Consider the following 19,381-nt stretch of genomic DNA (forward strand, 5'->3'; position numbering starts at 1 on the left):
GCCAGCCTGGTTTACAAAGGGAGTCCAGGACAGTCAAGCCTATACAGAGAAGCCCTGTCTTGAAAAAACCAAACCCTCCCCCCAAAAAGGATATATGAAGCCCATTTTTTTCTGTTGTTTGTTTTTTTTGTTGTTTGAGGCAGAGTTTCTTTGTGTACTTGGTACTTACTCATTCTAGAGACCAGGCTGGCATTGAACTCAGAGATCTTCTTGAGTACTGGAATTAAAGATGTGTGTCATCTCCCTGGGGGTTTGGGAGGCAATGAACCCCACCATGTAACATGCATATAATCCCAACACTCAAGAGGCATTAGCACTTGGGCTACTGGGACATACAACACTTGAACACTAGAGCATACCTTGACCTGCTTACCTCCTTGACTTCTCTCTCTTCAGGAATAAGTGCCTGGGTGTGGCACTGGTGGGGTGCGGTAGAGGTGCCTTTGACCACATCCAGAAAGCAGTTTAAATCTTGAGGCTCTTTTCTCATCCTCTTTTCTTAAAACCTGGAACTTTCTGACTCCAAGAAAACTGTATTCTGTCCGATTCCAGAGATTTCCAAAGAGTGAGCTGCCTCTCCATCATCTCTCTATGTGCCACTTAAGAGTCATAAGCCTTATGTAATCAGAGGGCTTGAATGAAAGGCTGCCATTCACTGCTGAGGCATTTATCAAATATTAATTGAGCAGCTACTCTAGCTGAGGCTCACCTGTGAGCACCCACCCCACACTGGGCTCTCGGAAGCATGCCCACTCAACTATGTTCTCTAGCGTCCTAGCAACCAGAAACTCTGATCTGAGCTCTGACGAGGACAGAGGCCATTCCTTGCTGACCGTTGTAACTTGCTGCCCTGAGCCTCTCAGGGCCTTTTGGTGTAGCAGTTCAAATAACTGAAGGCCAATACTTGTCCTTAAGGACTCCCAGAAACCTCGCCACATCGGCCCAGCCCTGGCAGAATGAGCTTCTCGGTCACGTACACGGAGCTGGTCGACATAGCTATCCCACGGTGTGGGGTGGTGAATTTCAAGGCCCTTCATCTCCTGCTCCAGGGCATCCTGGACCACATCCAAATCTCCGAGCTGAAGAAAGTCCTCTCAGGGGAAGAGGACTTCCTTCAAACTTCACAGGTGATGCATGTGCCCAGAGAAGGAGATGCCCAGCCCATCGTCAACCCTATGAAGAGGCTCGGCAACATCTTCGACCATGTGGTAGAACGCATCAACAAGATAGAGAGCACGATGCCTTCGACCTCACAGCTGCTAGAGGCCAGCCATGGGGCCAACCGGCCCGCCGAGGAAATGTGGAACATGATCAGGCTCCAGAAGAGGGTTGAGGGCAACGAGGAAGCCATAGCAAAGGTAAACCCCCTCCTGGAGAAGCTCTCTAGACCCCACCTCTCCTCCTAGACACCGTGTCCCTTCTCTTCCCACTTACTGAGAGAGAGTAGACAAAGCTTTGTCAGACAGAAGCCAGGTTCCAAGCTGTGTGTCCTGAGGAAAGAAGCCAGACACAACAGGCAACATGATATAGTATTCTGTCGTTGCAAAATACCCAGAACAGGCAAAAGCACATGCCCAGAAGGCAGACTGGCAGTTCCCGGGAGACATGGGAGGGGCACAGGGCAAGGTAACTTGGGCTTTCCTTTTGGAGTGGCGAAGATGTTTGAAACTCCATCAAAGTGATGGGTGTGGACCTTCATCCATGGAGCCAGTATGCTGAATTGTTTATTTAAATTGGCTAATGTGGACTGGGGAAATGGCTCAGTGGGCAAAGTGCCTGCAGTATGAACGTGGGCACGAATCCAGATTCCTTGAACCCATATAAAAGACCACACAGATAAACCCTGTCTCAGAACTCACCCCCCCCAATTAAATAAAACAAACAAAAATGAAAGGAAAACATGCAGGCATGGTGGCACACACCTGTATTTTCCAGCATTTGGGAAGCTGAATCTAGAGACTCTCACTGGCTGAGCATGGTGGCACACGCCTATAATCCCAGCACTCTGGGAGGCAGAGGCAGGCAGATCTGGTCTACAAAGTGAGTCCAGGACAGCCAAGCCTACACAGAGAAACCCTGTCTCAATAAATAAATAAACAAATAAACAAACAAACAAACAAATAAATAAATAAAAAGACTCTCACTCTCCTAGCAAACGTGGTCCTAGGTTCCGTCTCCAGTAGAGGAGGATTGGTGACAGGATGTAAAAACTGGAACACTCACCCACTGTGGCAAGGAATGGGTCCTCAAGAAGTGAGATGGTCACCACGTTTGTGGCTCAGAAGTCCCACTCCTGGGTATGGATTCAAAAGAACTCAAAACAGATTCAATGGAAAGCCTGCACAGTGGTGCCCCTAACAGAAGCCACCAAATGTCCCTCAGCTAAGGGACTGTACTGACCCTGCAAAGTCCTTTTTGAGCCACATGGCCTTGAGCAGCTCAACTTCTCACTGCTGTTTTCTAGTCTGTGAAAAGGAGATCAGAGTTATTATCACCTTCTTGAGCTTTTGGTGTATAGAGGAAGTGTCCTTGACACTCAGTTGGACTAAGTAAATAATGGGGGGGGGCGCGGCTAGGGAGGGGACAATACAGTTTGGGCCAGGCTTGGCACACACCTTTAAAGGTAGACAAATCTCTGTGAGTTTAAGGCCAGCCTGGTCTACAAAGCAAGTTCCAGGACAGCCAGGACTACACAGAGAAATCTGAGGGGTGGGAGGGAGACTGAGCTTCCACGCAGCCTTGGCCATCTTCTGCAGAGTGTAACCCACAGTCTGTCAGCAGCTCAACCAGCCCCAGCACTTACCACAGCCACCGGTGCACCAGCTCCCTCTAGCAGGCTCCCCCATATCATAAGCCTCTCCCCGACCCCTCCTCCCCCAGATTCCTCATCTTCCTGAAAAGCTGCCTGTGTTGGCTGAGACCTTGGTTTTCTTAGATAAAGAATGGCTCAGCACCGGCTTCAAAGGAGAAAAAAATAAAAATGGCATTAGCTCTTTGTTATTAAGGTTGTTCCAAACTCTTCCAAACTCCCTCCCTGCCCTCCTCTCCCACAACCAAAGCACACCTGTGTATAGCACACAAATTAAAATGACTTTACAGTTAACTTGGCTTTGGAGTTGTATAATGTTGCTTAAATGTGTTGATTTTAGAGAATCAGGGTTGACTCAGTTGTCGGAATAGTACTGAGCCGTGGAACTCTGTTGTCCCCTTCCCAGAGTGTTATGATGTACTTTTGCAGTTCTTCAGTCTCTTTGGAGGGGTTTTTATTAACACTCCCATTTTCACAGCTCTGGATGATGGCCAGGTCAGCCTGCATGGCTGATTGCTCAAGACAATGTGTGTTTTGGGTCCCTTTAGTGTGACCCTTCAGGCCTACAAACTGCAGAGAGAGGGAGCAGTCCGTTACAAGCCTGGACATGCCGGGCTTCCAGTGCCTGCTCCAGGCTGGTTAGCTTCAGGACTTGCTTGCCTGTGAACTCAACCGCATCCAAGTCCAGTCTGTGACCTGAGTGCCTGGGCAGAGGGAGGGAGAACCTTCCCCTAAGGCCCTAGAAGCCGGGCTTGTCTGAACGTGGGACTAGATAGGTGCAGGGCATACCCCAGGCATGGAGGCAGCACGCGGGGTCACTAGCCATAGGAAACCTTTCCAAGTGTCACAGACCAGACCCTCAGACAGGGACAGAACCTTACTCTCACTTGCTGCATTCACTCATGGTGCAGCCCAAAGATTCTGCCATCTTCTCCAGGTACTTTCTGTTTTTTGATGGAGCATATTGTTGTTTGTTTTGAGATAGGGCCTCATATATCCAAGGCTGGTTTCAAACTTGCTGTGCTGCAGAGGATGATCTTGGCCTCCTGATCCTCCTGTGCTGGGTGCTGTTTTAAAAAAATGAAAATCCCAAATATTTGATTTTACCAACAAAGACGAAGGAGCCAGATGCTGGGGTGGAAACCTGCTAGCTCGGAGAGGCAGAGAAAGCACCCAGCTGACCTTCCTACTCAGCTTATGTCTCAGAGGGAAAAGCACTAAAAGCTCACTATCTCATCTGACAGCCCAGGAGGAAAGCCAAAAAACGAAAAGCCAAAGAGCTTGCTGGCTCAAAGCTCAAAAAGCCCCAGACTCAAAGAGCTAAAAGCTCAAGAGCCCCTCTTCTTCTCCACGCTGTCTTAAATACCTTTCAACTCAAAGTCCCTCCTACTCTTTAATCCGTGCCAGCTGGTTTCTTGCTCTGTCTCTTGACCTAGTATTAACTTTATTAAATCCTGTGTACAGAAAGCTCTAGGATTAAAGGTGTGTGCTAGGGCTTAACCACACCAAACAAAAGACAGGATCTGATGCCCTCTTCTGGGCTCTGTAGGTGCATCACATGCACATGTGGAACCGACATAAATGCAGACAAAAGACTCATACATATAGAATAAATAATTTTTTATAAATTAGTTAAGTGTAAACATGACGGTTTATTTTTAGGCTTTAAGTTTTATTCTCCTGACCTGTACATCTGTCCTTGTGCCAACACCACACTTTTTTTCTTTCACTATATTGGAAGATAGAAGCCAGGGCTTTGTGCATACTGGACTAATGCTCTGAACCTGAGCTATAGTCCCAGCACCACCACACTGCCCTGATTACTTTTGTCTTATAGCAATATTTGAAATCTTCACACAAGGTCCTGTCTTTCTCTTTAAAAGTGATTTGGCACTGGGCAAAGGGGGCACATGCCTTTGATCTTAGCACTCAGAAAGCAGAGGCAGGTAGGTCTGTGAGTTTAAGGCCAGCCTAGTCTATAGAGTGAGTTCCAGGACAGCCAGGGCTACACAGAGAAATCCTGTCTCAAAAAAAAGCAACAATATCCCAGGTGGTGGTGGTGTACACCTGTAATTCCAGCACTCCAGAGGCAGAGGCAGGCAGATTGTTGTGAGTTCAAGGCCAGCCTGGTCTACAAAGCAAGTCCAGGACAGCCAAGGATACACAGGGGGGGGGGGGGGGGGGAAGCACTGGCGTGCTGTTGGCTTCAGGGCAGGAGCTGATGGAACCTCAGTGTTTCAGGTTCTGTTTTTCTCAGGAGCAGCTATAGGCTCCAGGATCTCATGGGGGCGCGGGGTTGGAAAAACGTTTTCCACAAAGTGTTGCAGTCAGCGCTTTTTAATGAGATTGCCAGTGCCGTACAGCAGTGGAAACTCCGGCATTCCAACGCCGGTGGTTATACTGCAGTGTTACAGGATACAGGCAGACATAGTGCCTTGTGGGTTCATGGCCAGCTGTTTCATTACCGTCAGCAGCATGCTTACTCTTCATCAGTGACTAAAACAACTAGGACTGCCTGCTCAGCAGCCAGGTCCCAAAGGTCCAGTGCTGAATTCTTCAGTCTCAGTCAGTCGTGGTGGAGGAGTGGAGTGAGAGAGCAAGTGAGCATTTCTTTCATGAAGCAGGGATATTGTAAACCTTGGGCAGTGGGAGGGGTTTTAGGGGTGAATGTGTTTGATTCTCTGGGGTTAGGGTGCCAGGAATACTTCATCTATAAGCAGTGCTACAGCCTTATTGTAAGAAGGGGAATGCAGCCAGGCATGGTGGCACATGCTTTTAGTCCCAGGGCTAGGGAGGCAGAGGCCAGCTTAGTCTACAAAGTGAGTCCAAGGCAGCCAAGGCAACACAGAGAAACCCTGTCTCAAAAAACCAACAACAACAACAAACAAACAAACAAATTGGGGGGCAGGAATGCAGTGCTTAATTCTCCTATGGGTGGGGGAAAAACTCCAGATATGGTTAAAGGTCATTTTCTGAAAGCTAAGGTCTAATTAGCATAGGTTGGGGTATTTTCAGGAATCCCCTGGTGCTTGCTGAACAGGTTCTATTGGAAGTAGAGGATGTAGGGGCTCGGGTTCCCCAGATCTGGCAGAGAAGAGGGACCCCTGCTGACAAAAGGAGTCTGTCATTTTGCACCCAGCTCAGGGGCTATCTAGTAATACTCAACCTTAACAGAAGGGTCTCACAGTTAAAAGTTAAATAAAAATTGTTTTAAAGCAGCAACATGAGTAGAGGCTATTCTTCCAAATATTTAGATACTCTTCATTGATCTAACTAACCAGAAAATAGATGGAACTCAAAGTATTCCATCAAATGACTAGTATTAGCTCAGGACCCGTAAGACCAAGTTCTTAGCACAGAGAAGATTTATTTGCACTAGAGGGACAGAGGACAGGGAAACAGAGACAAAGACAGAGACATAGGGAACAAGGAAGAAGGGGAAGGGAACAGGGGAGACGGGGAGGAAGGGGGATCTGTCTTTAGAAACAAAGGATGCCTCTAGATGGAGAGGAGACAGAAGTGGAGCATAGGCAAATAGCAGTTTATAAAGGTACAAGGGGAAACCCCATGTTAGGATGAGGTACTTAATTAAGTGAGCCAAGGTGGGGGGGGGCGGTGCTTTGGTTGCTGGGCTTCAATACTTTGATAGCTGGACCTTGGTAGTCAGCCTGAGGAGGAGGAAGTGGCCAAATAAGGGAATGGACCTCAGTGGCTGGCTTTAGGAGTGGTTTTTAGCAAGGCAGAGGGAATGTGGGAGAAGGGCCAGGCCTGGAAGACCAGGCTGGGCTGGCCAGCGTCCCCTCATTCAGGATGGCTCTGGCCCTCTGTTTTGTTGTTTTGTTCAAGGCTAGCCTTGAACTAGTTGTAGAATTGGATAACCTTGAACTCACAATATGCTCAAGTGAGCACTTGAGAAGTGCTGAGATTATAGGTCTATAGGCTTCCATTTGTTTTATTGAATTTACTCCTCAGTATTTTTTTTTAATATTTATTTATTTATTACATATACAGTGTTTTGCCTGCATACCAGAAGAGGGCACCAGATCTCATTACAGATGGTTGTGAGCCACCATGTGGTTGCTGGGAGCTCAGGACCTTTGGAAATGCAGACAGTGCTCTTATCCTCTGAGCTATCTCTCCAGCCCCAGTATTTTTTTTTTTAACTGCTATGATGTGAGATAACTTTCTTAATTTTGGATTGCCTATTTTGGAAAACCATGGAACACAATTGATTTTTGTATGTTGATATTGGATCTATTCTACAAACTTGCTGAATTAATGTATGAGTTCTAATATTGGTTTCCTTTGTACTTTCTTTTTTTAAAAAAATATTTTATTTAATTTTAACTTATGTGCATTGGTGTGAGGGTGTCAGATCTTGGTGTTACAAACAGTTGTGAGCTGCCATGTGGGTGCTGGGAATTGAACCCAGGTCCTCTGGAAGAGCAGGCAGTGCTCTTAACCACTGAGCCATCTCTCCAGCCCCCCTTTGTACTTTCTTTAAAAAAATTTTTTTAGAGCCGGGAGTGGTGGCTCACGCCTTTAATCCCAGCACTCAGGAGGCAGAGGTGGGCGGATCGCTGTGAGTTCGAGGCCAGCCTGGTCTACAAAGTGAGTCCAGGACAGGCAAGGCTAACACAGAGAGACCCTGTCTTGAAAAACCAAAAAAAAAAAAAAAAAAAAATAATAATAATAATAATAATAATTTTTTTTTTAGATTTATTTTATTTTATGTGCGGATATTTTGCCTCATGTATGTATGTGTACCACATACTTGAGTGGCGCCACAGTCGAGGTGAGGAGAGAGTGTCCCTGGAAGTGGAGTTAGGAGGAGTTGCTAGCTGCCATATAGGAGGTCCTCTGCAGGGGCAGCACATGCTCTCAAGCACTGACATAACTTCCCAGCTCCTTTAGCACTTTCTAGATGGGAGATACTGTCACCTACAAATGCACTTAGCCTAACATTCTTCACAGTCAAATGCTTTTTATTCCTTGGTGTGGTCTAATTGTGCTGGCCAACTCACTGGGTGAGATGGCCACTCTGAGGTTTGTTTTGTCCATCGTGTTGCTGCTGCTGGAGGCAGAGCCAGTGCTCTGCCACTGGGATCTAGTTCTTCCAGCTGAGGACGTTCTGATTACTGTGTGTTTTTACCATGAACATGAGATGGGTCTTAATAAATGTTTTTTGTGACTCAACTGAGATGATGCCTGGTTCTGTTTGTTTGGCTGGATGCTTTGTTGTTTCAGACACAGCCTTGACTGGCCTGGAACTCACTATGTAGACCAGGCTGGCCCCGAACTCATAGCAACCTTCCTGCTTCTCTCTGCCTCCCAAGTTCTAAGACTAAAGGCATGTGCCACCATACCCAGCTTGTATTGGTTTTTGATAGGATTTTTTTTTTACTCATAACTATGTGCTATGTTAAGTGACTTTTAGATAGAGAATCCATTGAATCACTGAGATTAATCCAACTTGGCCATGACACACAGTTCTCATGGTTGCTTAATTTGGTTAGAATTTCGATGAAGATTGTTTTATTTGATTGGTTTTTGTTTTGTTTTGTTTTGTTTTTTCGAGACAGGGTTTCTCGGTGTAGCCTTGGCTGTCCTGCACTCACTTTGTAGACGAGGCTGGCCTCGAACTCACAGTGATCTGTCTGCCTCTGCCTCTTGAGTGCTGGGATTAAAGGCATGTGCCACCATACCCAGCATGAAGCTAGCTAGCTTTGAGACAGTCTTGTGTAGCCCAGGCTGGCCTCAGTTTTGTTATATAACTGAGGATGACCTTGTACTCCTGGTCCTTTTGCCTGTATCTTCTGAATTTGAGGATTATGAGCCATCACTGCCATCTATTCCAGCGTCTTAAGCTGGAAGATGAAGCCACTGCATTGAGATGTTTGTTTAGTAATGTTGTCACTGGCTCTACTCCAGTATCCAGTAAGTGCTGATATGTTGCTCTTGTTTAGCATTGGTACAGCCCCTCTAGATTTCTTTAGCTTATGGGTTTTAGAGAATCTTTTTCTGTTCTTTTATTTTTGACTTATTTATGACTTTGAGTTTGAAATATGTCTCATCTGTGGTAATTAAGCATTCCCAAGGCTGAGGCAAAGGAGTTCAAATTTCAGGCTAGCCTGGGCTACATAACAAATAAATGTGTTTCCAATAAGTAAGTAAATAGATGTGGTGCTCTTGGGCTGAGTGGGTACTGTATCTGCCACACAAACATGAGGATATAACCTCCACATAAAAAGCCAGGGATGGTGGTTTGTGCCTGTAATCCCAGTGCTGGAGGTGCAGAGTCAGGAGGGGACCTGGGACCTGATGGCTACTCAACCCAGACTAAGCCATGAGCCCCAGGTCCTACTGTGGTTCAAAAATTCATATGGGGCGTTGGAGAGATGACTGCTCTTGTAGAGGTCCTGAGTTCAATTCCCAGCAACCACATGGTGACTCACAACCATCTAGGATGGGCTCTGGTGTCCTCTTCTGGCCTGCAGGTGTACATGCAGATAGAGCACTGTATACATAATAAATAAATAAATCTTTTTTTAAAATTTCAAATGGATGGTAAGAAGACCACTCAGCTTGGCTTCTTGACTACAGACAGAGACATGCACCCACACACCTGAACATACACGCACAATCAAAAGTGCCCTTTACATGGCTTATAAGCTGGGTGGTTGTTGTTTTGTTTTTGTTTTTTTGAGATAGGGTTTCTTGGTGTAGTCTTGGCCATCCTGAGACTTGCTCTGTAGACCAGGCTGGCCTCAGACTCAGAGATCTGCCTGCCTCTGCTTCCTGCATACTGGGATTAAAGGTGTGTCACCATGCCTGGTAAACTAGATCTTATTTTGTTATACATTATGCTATTCTCCACCATTTAGCTGAAAGTTCCATACATTCACCCTTTGTGTAATATACATAAGCATTGGTTTGTGCCATTTTGTTATTTCTTGAATGCTCAGTTATATTTAGGGCATTTGTACACATTAACACTTTTCCACACCCATTCATCTTATAGTTGAAGAATCAAAACCTAGAAAGTCACAGAAAGAGTACCAGTCATTGTGGGCTGAGCTATGATCCCAGCATTGCAAACATGAGTTCTGTCCCGAGGTTACCTGACATCCTCTCTCGCCAATCAGAGTCAGTGTCTACATGCAGCTAGAGGGATCTCTGAAAAAGGTGAGCTCACAGACCTTGGGCAGCTGAGGCAGAATTCTAGGTCAGTACAGGCTGCATAGTAAGTTCCAGGTCAGTCAGGCTATCCAATGAGACTCTGCCTCAAAAAGACAATCAGTCAATTGGTAAATGTTAAAATAAAATAAATAAATATGCAAATCTAGTCCCATCTCCCATGCTTCTGATCCTCCACAGGCTCCCACATGGGGGCTGCATGTGCTGCCTCTCTCTCAAGAGCCATCATGGCAAATAATCTTCTTCTTCTTCTTCTTCTTCTTCTTCTTCTTCTTCTTCTTCTTCTTCTTCTTCTTCTTTTTCTTCTTCTTCTTTTCCCTCTCTCTCTCTCTCTCTCTCTCTCTCTCTCTCTCTCTCTCTCTCACATGCACATAAGGTGCTCAAGATGAGGAACTATATTGTGCCTTTCCCACCCAGGCTGCCTAAGATTCGCAGCTCTGTTATCTCAGTATCCTTTGCTGGTCTCTGGGTATTTCCATCTTAGGCCTTTTGGGAACCAAGACGATCCCTTAGATGGCTGTCACCAAAAGCTTCTGAGGTGACACTCTTTCTACACTAAATTCCAGTTTCCTCCCTCTCCCCTCTGTTCAGTTTACGGAGACTCTGCAGGATCTGCTCAGTGACCTTCATATACTCAAGAACACTGTTGAAACGCTGAAGAAGGATGTGGACATGATCAAGTTCATATTCGAGAAGGTAGTCATCCCTCTACCGCTGTTCTCTGCTTGGTCATCCTGGTGACCAAGGCTAGGACAGGAAGGAGAATTCTAGAAGGCCTGTTCTTAGAGTATGGTGCCATAAAGGGAAGAGAATGGTTTAACCCACCCTAGCCATCTGTCCCATCCCCTTGAACTCTCTGTGGTCCCTCCCCACACTCTTTCTTCCCTCTGCTGTGTAAGCATCAGGTATCAGTAACAGAAGCCTAATTCATCTTGATTTAGGAAGAATAATAGAATTTATTGTTTTAATTTTTACATTACTTAAAGTGTGTGTTTGTGTGATTGTGTGTGTGTGTCTCTTAGTATTATGTGTATGAGTGTTTTGCCTGCCTGCATGTCTGTGCAACTGTGTGTGTGTGTGTGTGTTGAGTGTGTATCTGAGTGTGTGTGTGTGTGTGTGTGTGTGTGTGTGGTGCCTGCAGAGCCCAGAAGAAAGTGTCATGTCCCCTAGAAGTGGAGTTACAGATGGTTTGGAGGTACCATGTAGATGCTGGGAGGTTTAGGGTTATGTGAATGTTGGAAGCTCCAGGATTCAGTCTCAGCAGCCTTTTCCTCTCATTGGAAGCCCTAATCACACTAAAAAGCAGTATAAACCTACCATGGGTACACAAGCTCCTTCTGTAACTCCATGCCATCAGCCTGAACACATCCCCCAGCCTACCATGGAGTGACACAGAACCCCTGAGGCAAGAGGTAGCAGCCTCCAGACCACAGCTGATGAAGTCAAGAGCCAGGTTTTCACCTCCAAGTAGCAGAGTGTTACAGTTGAGCCATTCGCCCCAAAGAGTATGATTTAATGATGCATTTGTGCCTCAGGCTGATCTGGGGCAGGGACAGGAAACAGGCCCAGGAGACATTAGAAGAGACACCTTGGGGCAAGTATGTCTGAGAAACAATTCCTCCTTGGCCATCTCTTGCAAATTCATTGTTCTGTTCCATTTTCCTCTGCTTTGTAACAGGGTGTCTTGTAGCCCAGCCTAGCCTCCAGGAGTAGAGAATGACTTAGGTCTGGCCCTCTTGCTCCACACCACGGATGACTAAAGTCTGCATACTCACTCCTGGGTTTATGCAACACTGGAGATCAAACCTAAGGCCTCACACGTGCTTGGCAAGCACTTTACCAACTGAGCCACATTGCCAGATCTCCTCTTGAAGATTTTTTCCAACTTAACCTTTTTATTGACTCTCTGCGAAGCTCGTGCCGTGCTTCCCACTCCCTCTCGCTTCCCAGTCCTCTCAGGTCCAGTCTGCCACCCTGTGTCACACTGTGTCCTCGTCCCTCTGGCCTTGAATTCACAGAGATCCAGAGGCAGATGCCTCTGCCTCCCGAGTGCTGGGATTAAAGGCGTGTGCCACCACGCCTGGCTTAAAGACTCTTAATGTTCTACCCATTCAACGTTCTGAAAAATTCAAAGATCATTGAATGCTTTGTGGCCCAACACTTCCCAAACTGATCCCCTTTTCTTTCCTGGGAAATTTAATTTTTTCCATTTCAAACTCATTTAACTAATATGGTGAGAAGCAGGTGGGCTGGGACCAGAACCTATATCCCAGCCTCAGGTTAGGCTTCCTGGACAGGTAACCCCAGAAAGAATGGATCTTATCTGTGAAGACTTGAAAGTACAGAACCGGAAGCTGGCTGCCCTGCAGCGGGAAGTGGTAAGATCTCTGGATTCAGGTCTCTTGCCCTGTGCATTAGGGGCTAGAATGATCTTGGAACAGCATAGTCTGGAAAGGGGTTCAGTGAGCAGGCAAGTCCCCAAGAACAGGGGTGCTAGCCGTAAACATGCTATCCGTTCCCCTCACCCTGCCCTCGCCTGGTTCCTACTCACATTCTCCATCCTACTATACAGGCCACCATCCAAAACAGGGTTCGTGACTTTCCCCAATCTGAGGACATGGTGCTCTGGTCTAGCCTCCATGAGGCCATGTTCACTCAGGTGAGTGGAGGAGGAGGAATGGGCTATAAAGGGGGCATGAGACCAGACCAACCAGCTCAGTCCCTTCCCCTGCAGGGACAGCCTAAGGTGGAACTGGAGCTGGCCGGCACAGAGGCTTCCTCGGAGCAGTTTGAGGCTGGTGGCCACAGTCATATCCCCACACACACTAACGCTCCTTTGAAGACTACGGTGCGTTTTGATACCACTGGAGTCCTCCAGGAGGCTGAGCCCGCTCAGGCCGTTGAGTTCCGTGGCTACCAGGGGCTAGAGCAGGCTCAGGCCTCTGTGTCTGAGTTTGGCTCCATGTCTGCATTTCAGCCTGAGCAAATACTAGGACCTGCATTTGGACACGGGCTTGTGCCACAGCCTGCTGGGAGGGCTGGTTTCATGCCAGTCCATTGGCCGAGGCCTAGACTGGTTGCCCCAGAAGCGAGGCCTTTCCTATCAAGTGGCTGGCCTGGGGCCAGTGCTTGGCCTATGTGGGATATGAGTACCTTCCCGCCTAGCCAAGGTCCTCAGGGCCAGATGTTCAGGGCTCCTTTCCCAGGCATGGAAGTTGGACTGTCATGGCCTCAGCTATTGCCACAACAGGAGGTTCTTCAAACAGAGACCCGCCAGCTCTCAGATCTTGAAGAAAGAGAAGATGAATATGAGGATGACTCCATGGGAGACTCTCAGGAAGAGGTCTTTACGGATAGGGCTCCCCAGGATGGGATTCCCAAGGAAGGGGCTCCCCAGGATGGGATTCCCAAGGAAAGGGCACCCAAGGATGGGATTCCCAAGGAAAGGGCACCCCAGGATGGGATTCCCGAGGAAGAGGCACCCCAGGATGGGATTCCCAAAGAAAAGGCTCCACATCACAGAGGCCGCAAGCATAGAGCTCCCCATCACAAGGTCCAGAAGGATGAGGCTCCCCAAGTCTCCATAGTCTCCAAAGAGATGACCGAGGAGGACAAGGCCAGGCAGGACACAGAAGCACAGCCTAAGAAGAGCCTTCCACCTGCCTTAAAGAAGTTCAAGTCCGTTATTGCCTTAGCCGCGGCAACGGCTTCAGCCTACGCAGCCGCAGCAAGAAAAGCTGCCAAGGCAGCCAATGCCGCTGTCAAGGCCATCAATGACGTTCCTGCAAGCCAAATGGCTGACAAAACATTAGAGATCGCAGCAGCAGGGCCTTTAGGGACCCTTTCAAATCTCCTGGGTGCAGGAACTAAGCGTGGGGCCACCAACGTCGTACGCTTCAGCGATGATGACATGGAGGAGTTTGAAGGAGTTATTCAGCCCATCACACCCAAATCAACCTTGTCCCTGGCCATGATGACTGCCATGCAGGCTTCCAGTCCTGAAGAGAAAAAAAAAGCTGTCCGGCACTCCATGGGCTATATAGCCCAGATGCCCGCCAAACATGACACCCTGAAGGAACAGTTTGCTCATCTGTCTAGCAGCCTGCACCAGCGCTTAAATTACATAGGTAGGCCTGACTGACCTGGAGGGAGGGCAGCAGGCATACAGGTCATCACTAGCCCTTTTCCTTTTCCTTTTTTATCTTGGTGGTGGTGGTGGAGGTGTGGGTTTTTGTTTGCTTATTTTTTCTTTCTTTCTTTTTGTTTTTTTGTTTTGGTTTGCTTTGGAGTTTGGTTTTTTGTTTGTTTGTTTTTTCGAGACAGGGTTTCTCTATGTAGCCTTGGCTATCCTGGACTCGCTTTGTAGACCAGGCTGGCCTCGAACTCACAGTGATCCACCTGCCTCTGCCTCCCAAGTTCTGCAGTTTGGTTTTTTTGTTTGTTTGTTTTTGTTTCTGTTTTTAGTTTGAGACAGGGTTTCTCTTGTAGTCCTGCCTGTCCTAGACTCACTTTGTAGACCAAGCTGGCCTCAAACTCAGAGAGATCCACCTGCCTTTGTCGCTGAGTGCTGGATTAAAGGATTGTACCACCATGCTTGGTGTTTCTTTTGTGAGTTTCTTAAAAACTATAATAGAAAATCTACTATTGTTGCTCTTTTCTCTCTTTCTCTGCATCTCTCTTCCTCCTCTTCTCCTCCTCCTCCTCATCTTTCCCCCTCCCCCTGCCAGAGCTGCTTCCAATAAATCTGTATTTAAACTGGGCATAATGACACACACCTTTAATCCCAGCATTTTGGAGGCAGAGGCAGGAGAATCTCTATGAGTTTGAGGCCAGCCTGGTCTACAAAGTGAGTCCAGGACAGACAGGACTGTTACACAGAGAAACCCTGTCTCAAAAAACCAAAAATAAATAAATAATCTGCATTTAAAAGAAAGAAAATCTATCATTCTCTTTAAGTGCCCCAAGAATCCTAGCATTTCTTTGAGACACGGCACAAACATGGCAGCTCTCTCCAGTCATGTTCCTCTTGTCATTCTTTTTAACGGTTGCTCCTCTTTTTACCTTTAGCTAACATGGGAAGCTCTGGCAATCTTGGCAACACAGTGAATGTGCTGGAGGAAAAGATTGTTAACCTCCAGAAGGCCAGGATGGAGGTCAGTGTCACGATCACAGAGGGGCTTTTGAGAAGACAGTGGCTTGACTTGAATTAGGGTTCAGTCTTCTGACTCTGGGGAAGTGAGTTGGGTCATATACAGCTGCATCCATGCAGAATTAATCCTGCTAGCACATATGGGCAGGTGGCTCTGTTGTCCCTGTCAGTAAGTACTTTACGTGCCATTAGATGGCAGACAGGGCTGGCATCTCCTCTTGGTCTCAAGACCCTTCCACTTGTGGTAATAACAGAAGCAGAGGCCTCAGATGTCACTGTCTCTTCCATTTAGGAAGAAGAACTTGAGAGAGTTTGGGGTCACCAGATAGAGACAATGAAGAATCACTACATGGTGCTGGACAGGACAGTGGAAAAGATCCGGAGTCAAGTGGATGACTTAAAGGTTCGGAGGTCTGAAGACCAAGATGGAGGCAGACCCTCCTCAAGCAGCTTACAGAAGGGTCCACAAAATACAAGGGAGCCAGACAACATTATACTCTGCATAAATTACACTTCAATTAAAATATATATCCGAGGGCCTAGAGGGAGTTAAGAGCACTGACAGACTCGAGAGATGGCTCAGTGGTTAAGAGCACAGTCTGTTCTTGCAGAAGTTCTGGGTTCAATTCCCAGCAACCACATGGTGGCTCGCAGCCATCTATACTGAGATCTGATGCCCTCTTCTGGCCTGCAGGAGCGCTGCACATAGAGCACTCATACAATAAATAAATAAATGCTAAAACAAACAAACAAACAAACAAACAAACTACCAAAACCCAGCAGATCTCTGTGAGTTTGAGGCCAGCCTGGTCTACAAAGTGAGTCTAGGACAGCCAAGGCGACACAGAGAAACCAAAACAAAATAAAAATTGGTCTCGAAAAAACAAAACAAAACAAAAATCCTACAGATATAAAAGGCCTAGACAGTATCCATTCTTGACAGCATGTTTTGAGAGTAGAAGGACAGATTTAAGGCTTTCTGACATTTGCCAAAGGAATGAACAAGAGGATTCTTGCACCAACAGTTATGTTCATGACATTCTCCTGGAACTTGCTCTCCCTCCCTCAGGGTTTGAGAATGGAACCAGGGCTTCATGCATGCTAGGCAAGCAGACTAGCAGTGGGCCACAGAAAAGAACTAAACAAGATGCCAAAGTGGGAACTTTCCCCTACACCTCCATCTCTTGTTGGAAACCCACTTGGGGACCAGATGGATGTGATGATGACTGTCTGTTAGTCACAGTTGAGCTTAATTTCAAGTAACATAACAATTTCCAAAAAGCCAGGTGTGGTGGCCCACACCTTTAATCTGAGCACTCAGGGAGGCAGAGGCAGGCAGATTACTGTGAGCTCGAGGCCAGCCTGGTCTACAAAGTGAGTTCAGGACAGCCAAGACTACAAAGAGAAACCCTGTCTTGAAAACCCAAAAAAGAAAAAAAAAAAAAGGAAAAAAGGAATTGCCAAGTAACTGGCTTCAGGTATAAAAGTATTTATCTTTCACACTCAAAAATTCAAGTGATTGCTCTAGAGCAGGTGGGGTGCTTCTCAGTGTTGTAGGCATAAGCTCCGTTTTTCTATTCTCCTTTGAGACTGTCGTTCATAATGTCACTTCATGGTCCATCATGGCTGCTGGGACTCCAAACATTAATTCTGTGTTCAAGCCAGCAACAAAGAGGGTAGAGGTTGGCAGCTGGGTGTGTGAGGTGGCAAGTGCTTGCCCAGCACCCACAGAGCCCTGAGTTCCATTCTCAGCACTGCTTGGAAAGAGAGTCAGAGGACAAAGACAGTGGGCTGCACTGCCCTCCATTTACATTCCAGGAGGTGTGAAGGCACCAGACTGCAGTCCTCATCCAGGTAGCCAACTCGGGAGTTTTCCTTGTGGGTGAGGGAGACCAGAATGGAAGAGAGAAGAAGCCAGTGTGTGGCTTGAGAGGAAAAAGTGACCCTAACCTTGGGGTCCCAAGCAGGCAAGCTACTGCTCCTGTCATTGGTGAAATGTGTTAAGAGGATTTAGGCCAGCACTAATAGGGGATTTCATGAAATTATCTGATGTGAAGTCAGGGTTCCCCCTAATTCTTGGCAGGGTGTGTAGCCTGTGACTAGTGTTCTGCCTATAGCAGAGCACACTGGGACCCACTGTAGATCAGATGAGGTGAGCCGGCCTTAAACATCTAGGGAACTGAGTGGCCAGCGCTGGTTTGCGCTTCCTTGGGTTAGCTTCTAGTGAGAGCATCTCCAAGGCTTAGCTTGCCTCAGTCTCATGTTTTTGTTTTGTTTGTTTGTTTGTTTTGTTTTGTTTGAGACAGGGTTTCTCTGTGTAGCCTTGGCTGTCCTGGACTTGCTTTGTAGACCAGGCTGTCCTCCAACTCACAGTGATCTGCCTGCCTCTGCCTCTCGAGTGCTGGGATTAAGGGCGTGGCTGGCCCCCAGTCTCATGTTGTTCCTCTTCTGTTCCCACCACCTGCGGGAGAGTCTTCCATCATCCCTACCTGCTGCTTCTCCACCTGGCCCCTTCCTAGCACAAGGTAACATTAGATGTTACCCCCAAGGCCACAACAAAGGCTGATCTGCCTGTGTCCTTTCTGTTCTTAGATCCTCAAGGCTGAAATCCAAAATCTGGAGCTGACTAAGGCAGATAGGAGCATGGTGGATCAGGAGCTGAACGAAGTGAGTAAGCAGAGAGCCCCCGCCTTCTTCCCTGTGACCCTCAAGCCTCTGATTTGCCAGCCAGGGGAACAGAGTCGCCCAGGTAAAGGCAGCAGCTAGTATCCCCTCTGCCTCCGCAGCTGCCCACCCATTCCCCTTCTCCATGACAGGAGAATAGTGACACTATTTATTATTTTTAAAATCAGGCATCGGGTCAGGTGTGGGGTGGTGGCTCATGCCTTAAGGCCCAGCACTTGAGAGGCAGAGGTCGGCAGAATTCTGATTCTAGGCCAACCTGGTCTGCATGGTGAATTTCAAGACAGCCAGGGCTACATAGTGAGAGCCTTTCTTTCTCAGGAGAGAGAGAGAGAGAGAGAGAGAGAGAGAGAGAGAGAGAGAGAGAGAGAGAGAGAGAAGGAGAAGAAGAAGAAGAAGAGAATAGGAGGAGAGGACAGGAGAGGACAGAGAGAGAGAGAATATGAGGCGTCAAGCTGGGGTGTAGTTCAGTTGGTCTTGTGCCTTCCTAGCATGCAGGAAGCCCTGTGTTCCATCCCCAGCCCAACATGAACTGTGCCTAGTGGCCTGTACCCATAATCCCACTATTGGAAGCAGAAGACTCAGAAATCAAGGTCATCCTTGACTATGGGATACAATGCCACCCTGGTATACATGACACTCTGTCTTAAACATAAAGTAAAAACCACACTGTCAGCCTCCCTGCTTGGCTCAGATCCCACAGCTGGGTTGTTTTGAGCAAGTATAGACATCAACACTGAACTTAAGCCAAGGCTACACAGTCATGACCTTCTACTAGAAAAAAAAACTGACCACAGGGATAACTGCTCTCCCACCCCAGCAGTCTTGCTGCCCTGGACCCCCTCTCCCTAGAAAGCTGACAGAGATAATTTGGCAACCAAGGCAAATCGGGCAGACCTGGAGACGGTGGCAATGGAGCTAACTGAGATGGCCCAGAGCATACTGCTGAAGCTCACAACCCATGAGAGTGACTGGAAGAAATCCCTGAAACATCTCAGGAAGGAACTGACCACGAAGGTGAGCCTGTCATTTGTTCATGACTCAATGAGTACCTTGGTGTGCCACACCTGGGGAATGAATGCAGGGAGTCCCGGCCCTGAGTTCCTTGCTGGGTAAGCAGTGAGCCAAACAGATGTCCCTCCCCCCACTGTCTTTGTGGAGACATGTTATTAAATCAGTGCAAAGTCACAACCTGTGGCATTCCACAGAACAGCTGGCCTGTGCTTCTCTTGCCTCAGTGGGGCTGATTCTAAAGCTGGGCTGGCAGTGTGACCCAAGTAGGAATTATCTTATAACTCCCTGTGCTCAGAGGTGTGGGTAGTATGCTGCACACCTGTAATCCCAGCACTGAGGAGAGTCACAAGTTCAAGTCGAGCTTGGGCTACAGAGTCTGGAAGTCAGCTAAAGTAATAATATAGCAAGACCATGTCTTATAGAGAAAAGGAAATGGGGTTCAGAATAGGCATATCCTAGGGAAAGTAGCTTACTAGTCACCAGGGGATGAGGACTTGGGAGGAAACAGGGTTGACTGGTAATGGGGTTTC

At 47.4% G+C, this 19,381-nt stretch overlaps 1 protein-coding gene across 5 annotated transcripts in view; it reads left to right on the forward strand.

Annotated features, from left to right (window-relative positions):
• Nucleotides 1-801: 801 nt before the first annotated feature.
• LOC311587016 (uncharacterized protein C16orf96 homolog) overlaps nucleotides 802-19,381 on the forward strand; it is a 28,399-nt gene continuing 9,819 nt past the window's right edge. For 3 of the 5 annotated variants that reach the window (XM_084763410.1, XM_084763411.1, XM_084763409.1), the window contains exons 1-9: nucleotides 802-1,358; nucleotides 10,598-10,702; nucleotides 12,304-12,384; nucleotides 12,579-12,665; nucleotides 12,726-14,133; nucleotides 15,074-15,159; nucleotides 15,448-15,558; nucleotides 17,748-17,822; nucleotides 18,690-18,854. In XM_084763410.1, coding sequence (XP_084619536.1) covers nucleotides 957-1,358; nucleotides 10,598-10,702; nucleotides 12,304-12,384; nucleotides 12,579-12,665; nucleotides 12,726-14,133; nucleotides 15,074-15,159; nucleotides 15,448-15,558; nucleotides 17,748-17,822; nucleotides 18,690-18,854 — 2,520 coding nt within the window. In that variant the 5' untranslated portion in view covers nucleotides 802-956. Of the gene's footprint in view, nucleotides 1,359-10,572; nucleotides 10,703-12,303; nucleotides 12,385-12,578; nucleotides 12,666-12,725; nucleotides 14,134-15,073; nucleotides 15,160-15,447; nucleotides 15,559-17,747; nucleotides 17,823-18,689; nucleotides 18,855-19,381 lie in introns of all 5 variants that reach the window. The other 2 variants (XM_084763412.1, XM_084763413.1) reach the window with 2 other exon arrangements.

This window comes from Acomys minous, assembly GCF_964271855.1.
Source record: "Acomys minous genome assembly, chromosome: 16".
Classification (NCBI taxonomy): Eukaryota; Metazoa; Chordata; class Mammalia; order Rodentia; family Muridae; genus Acomys; species Acomys minous.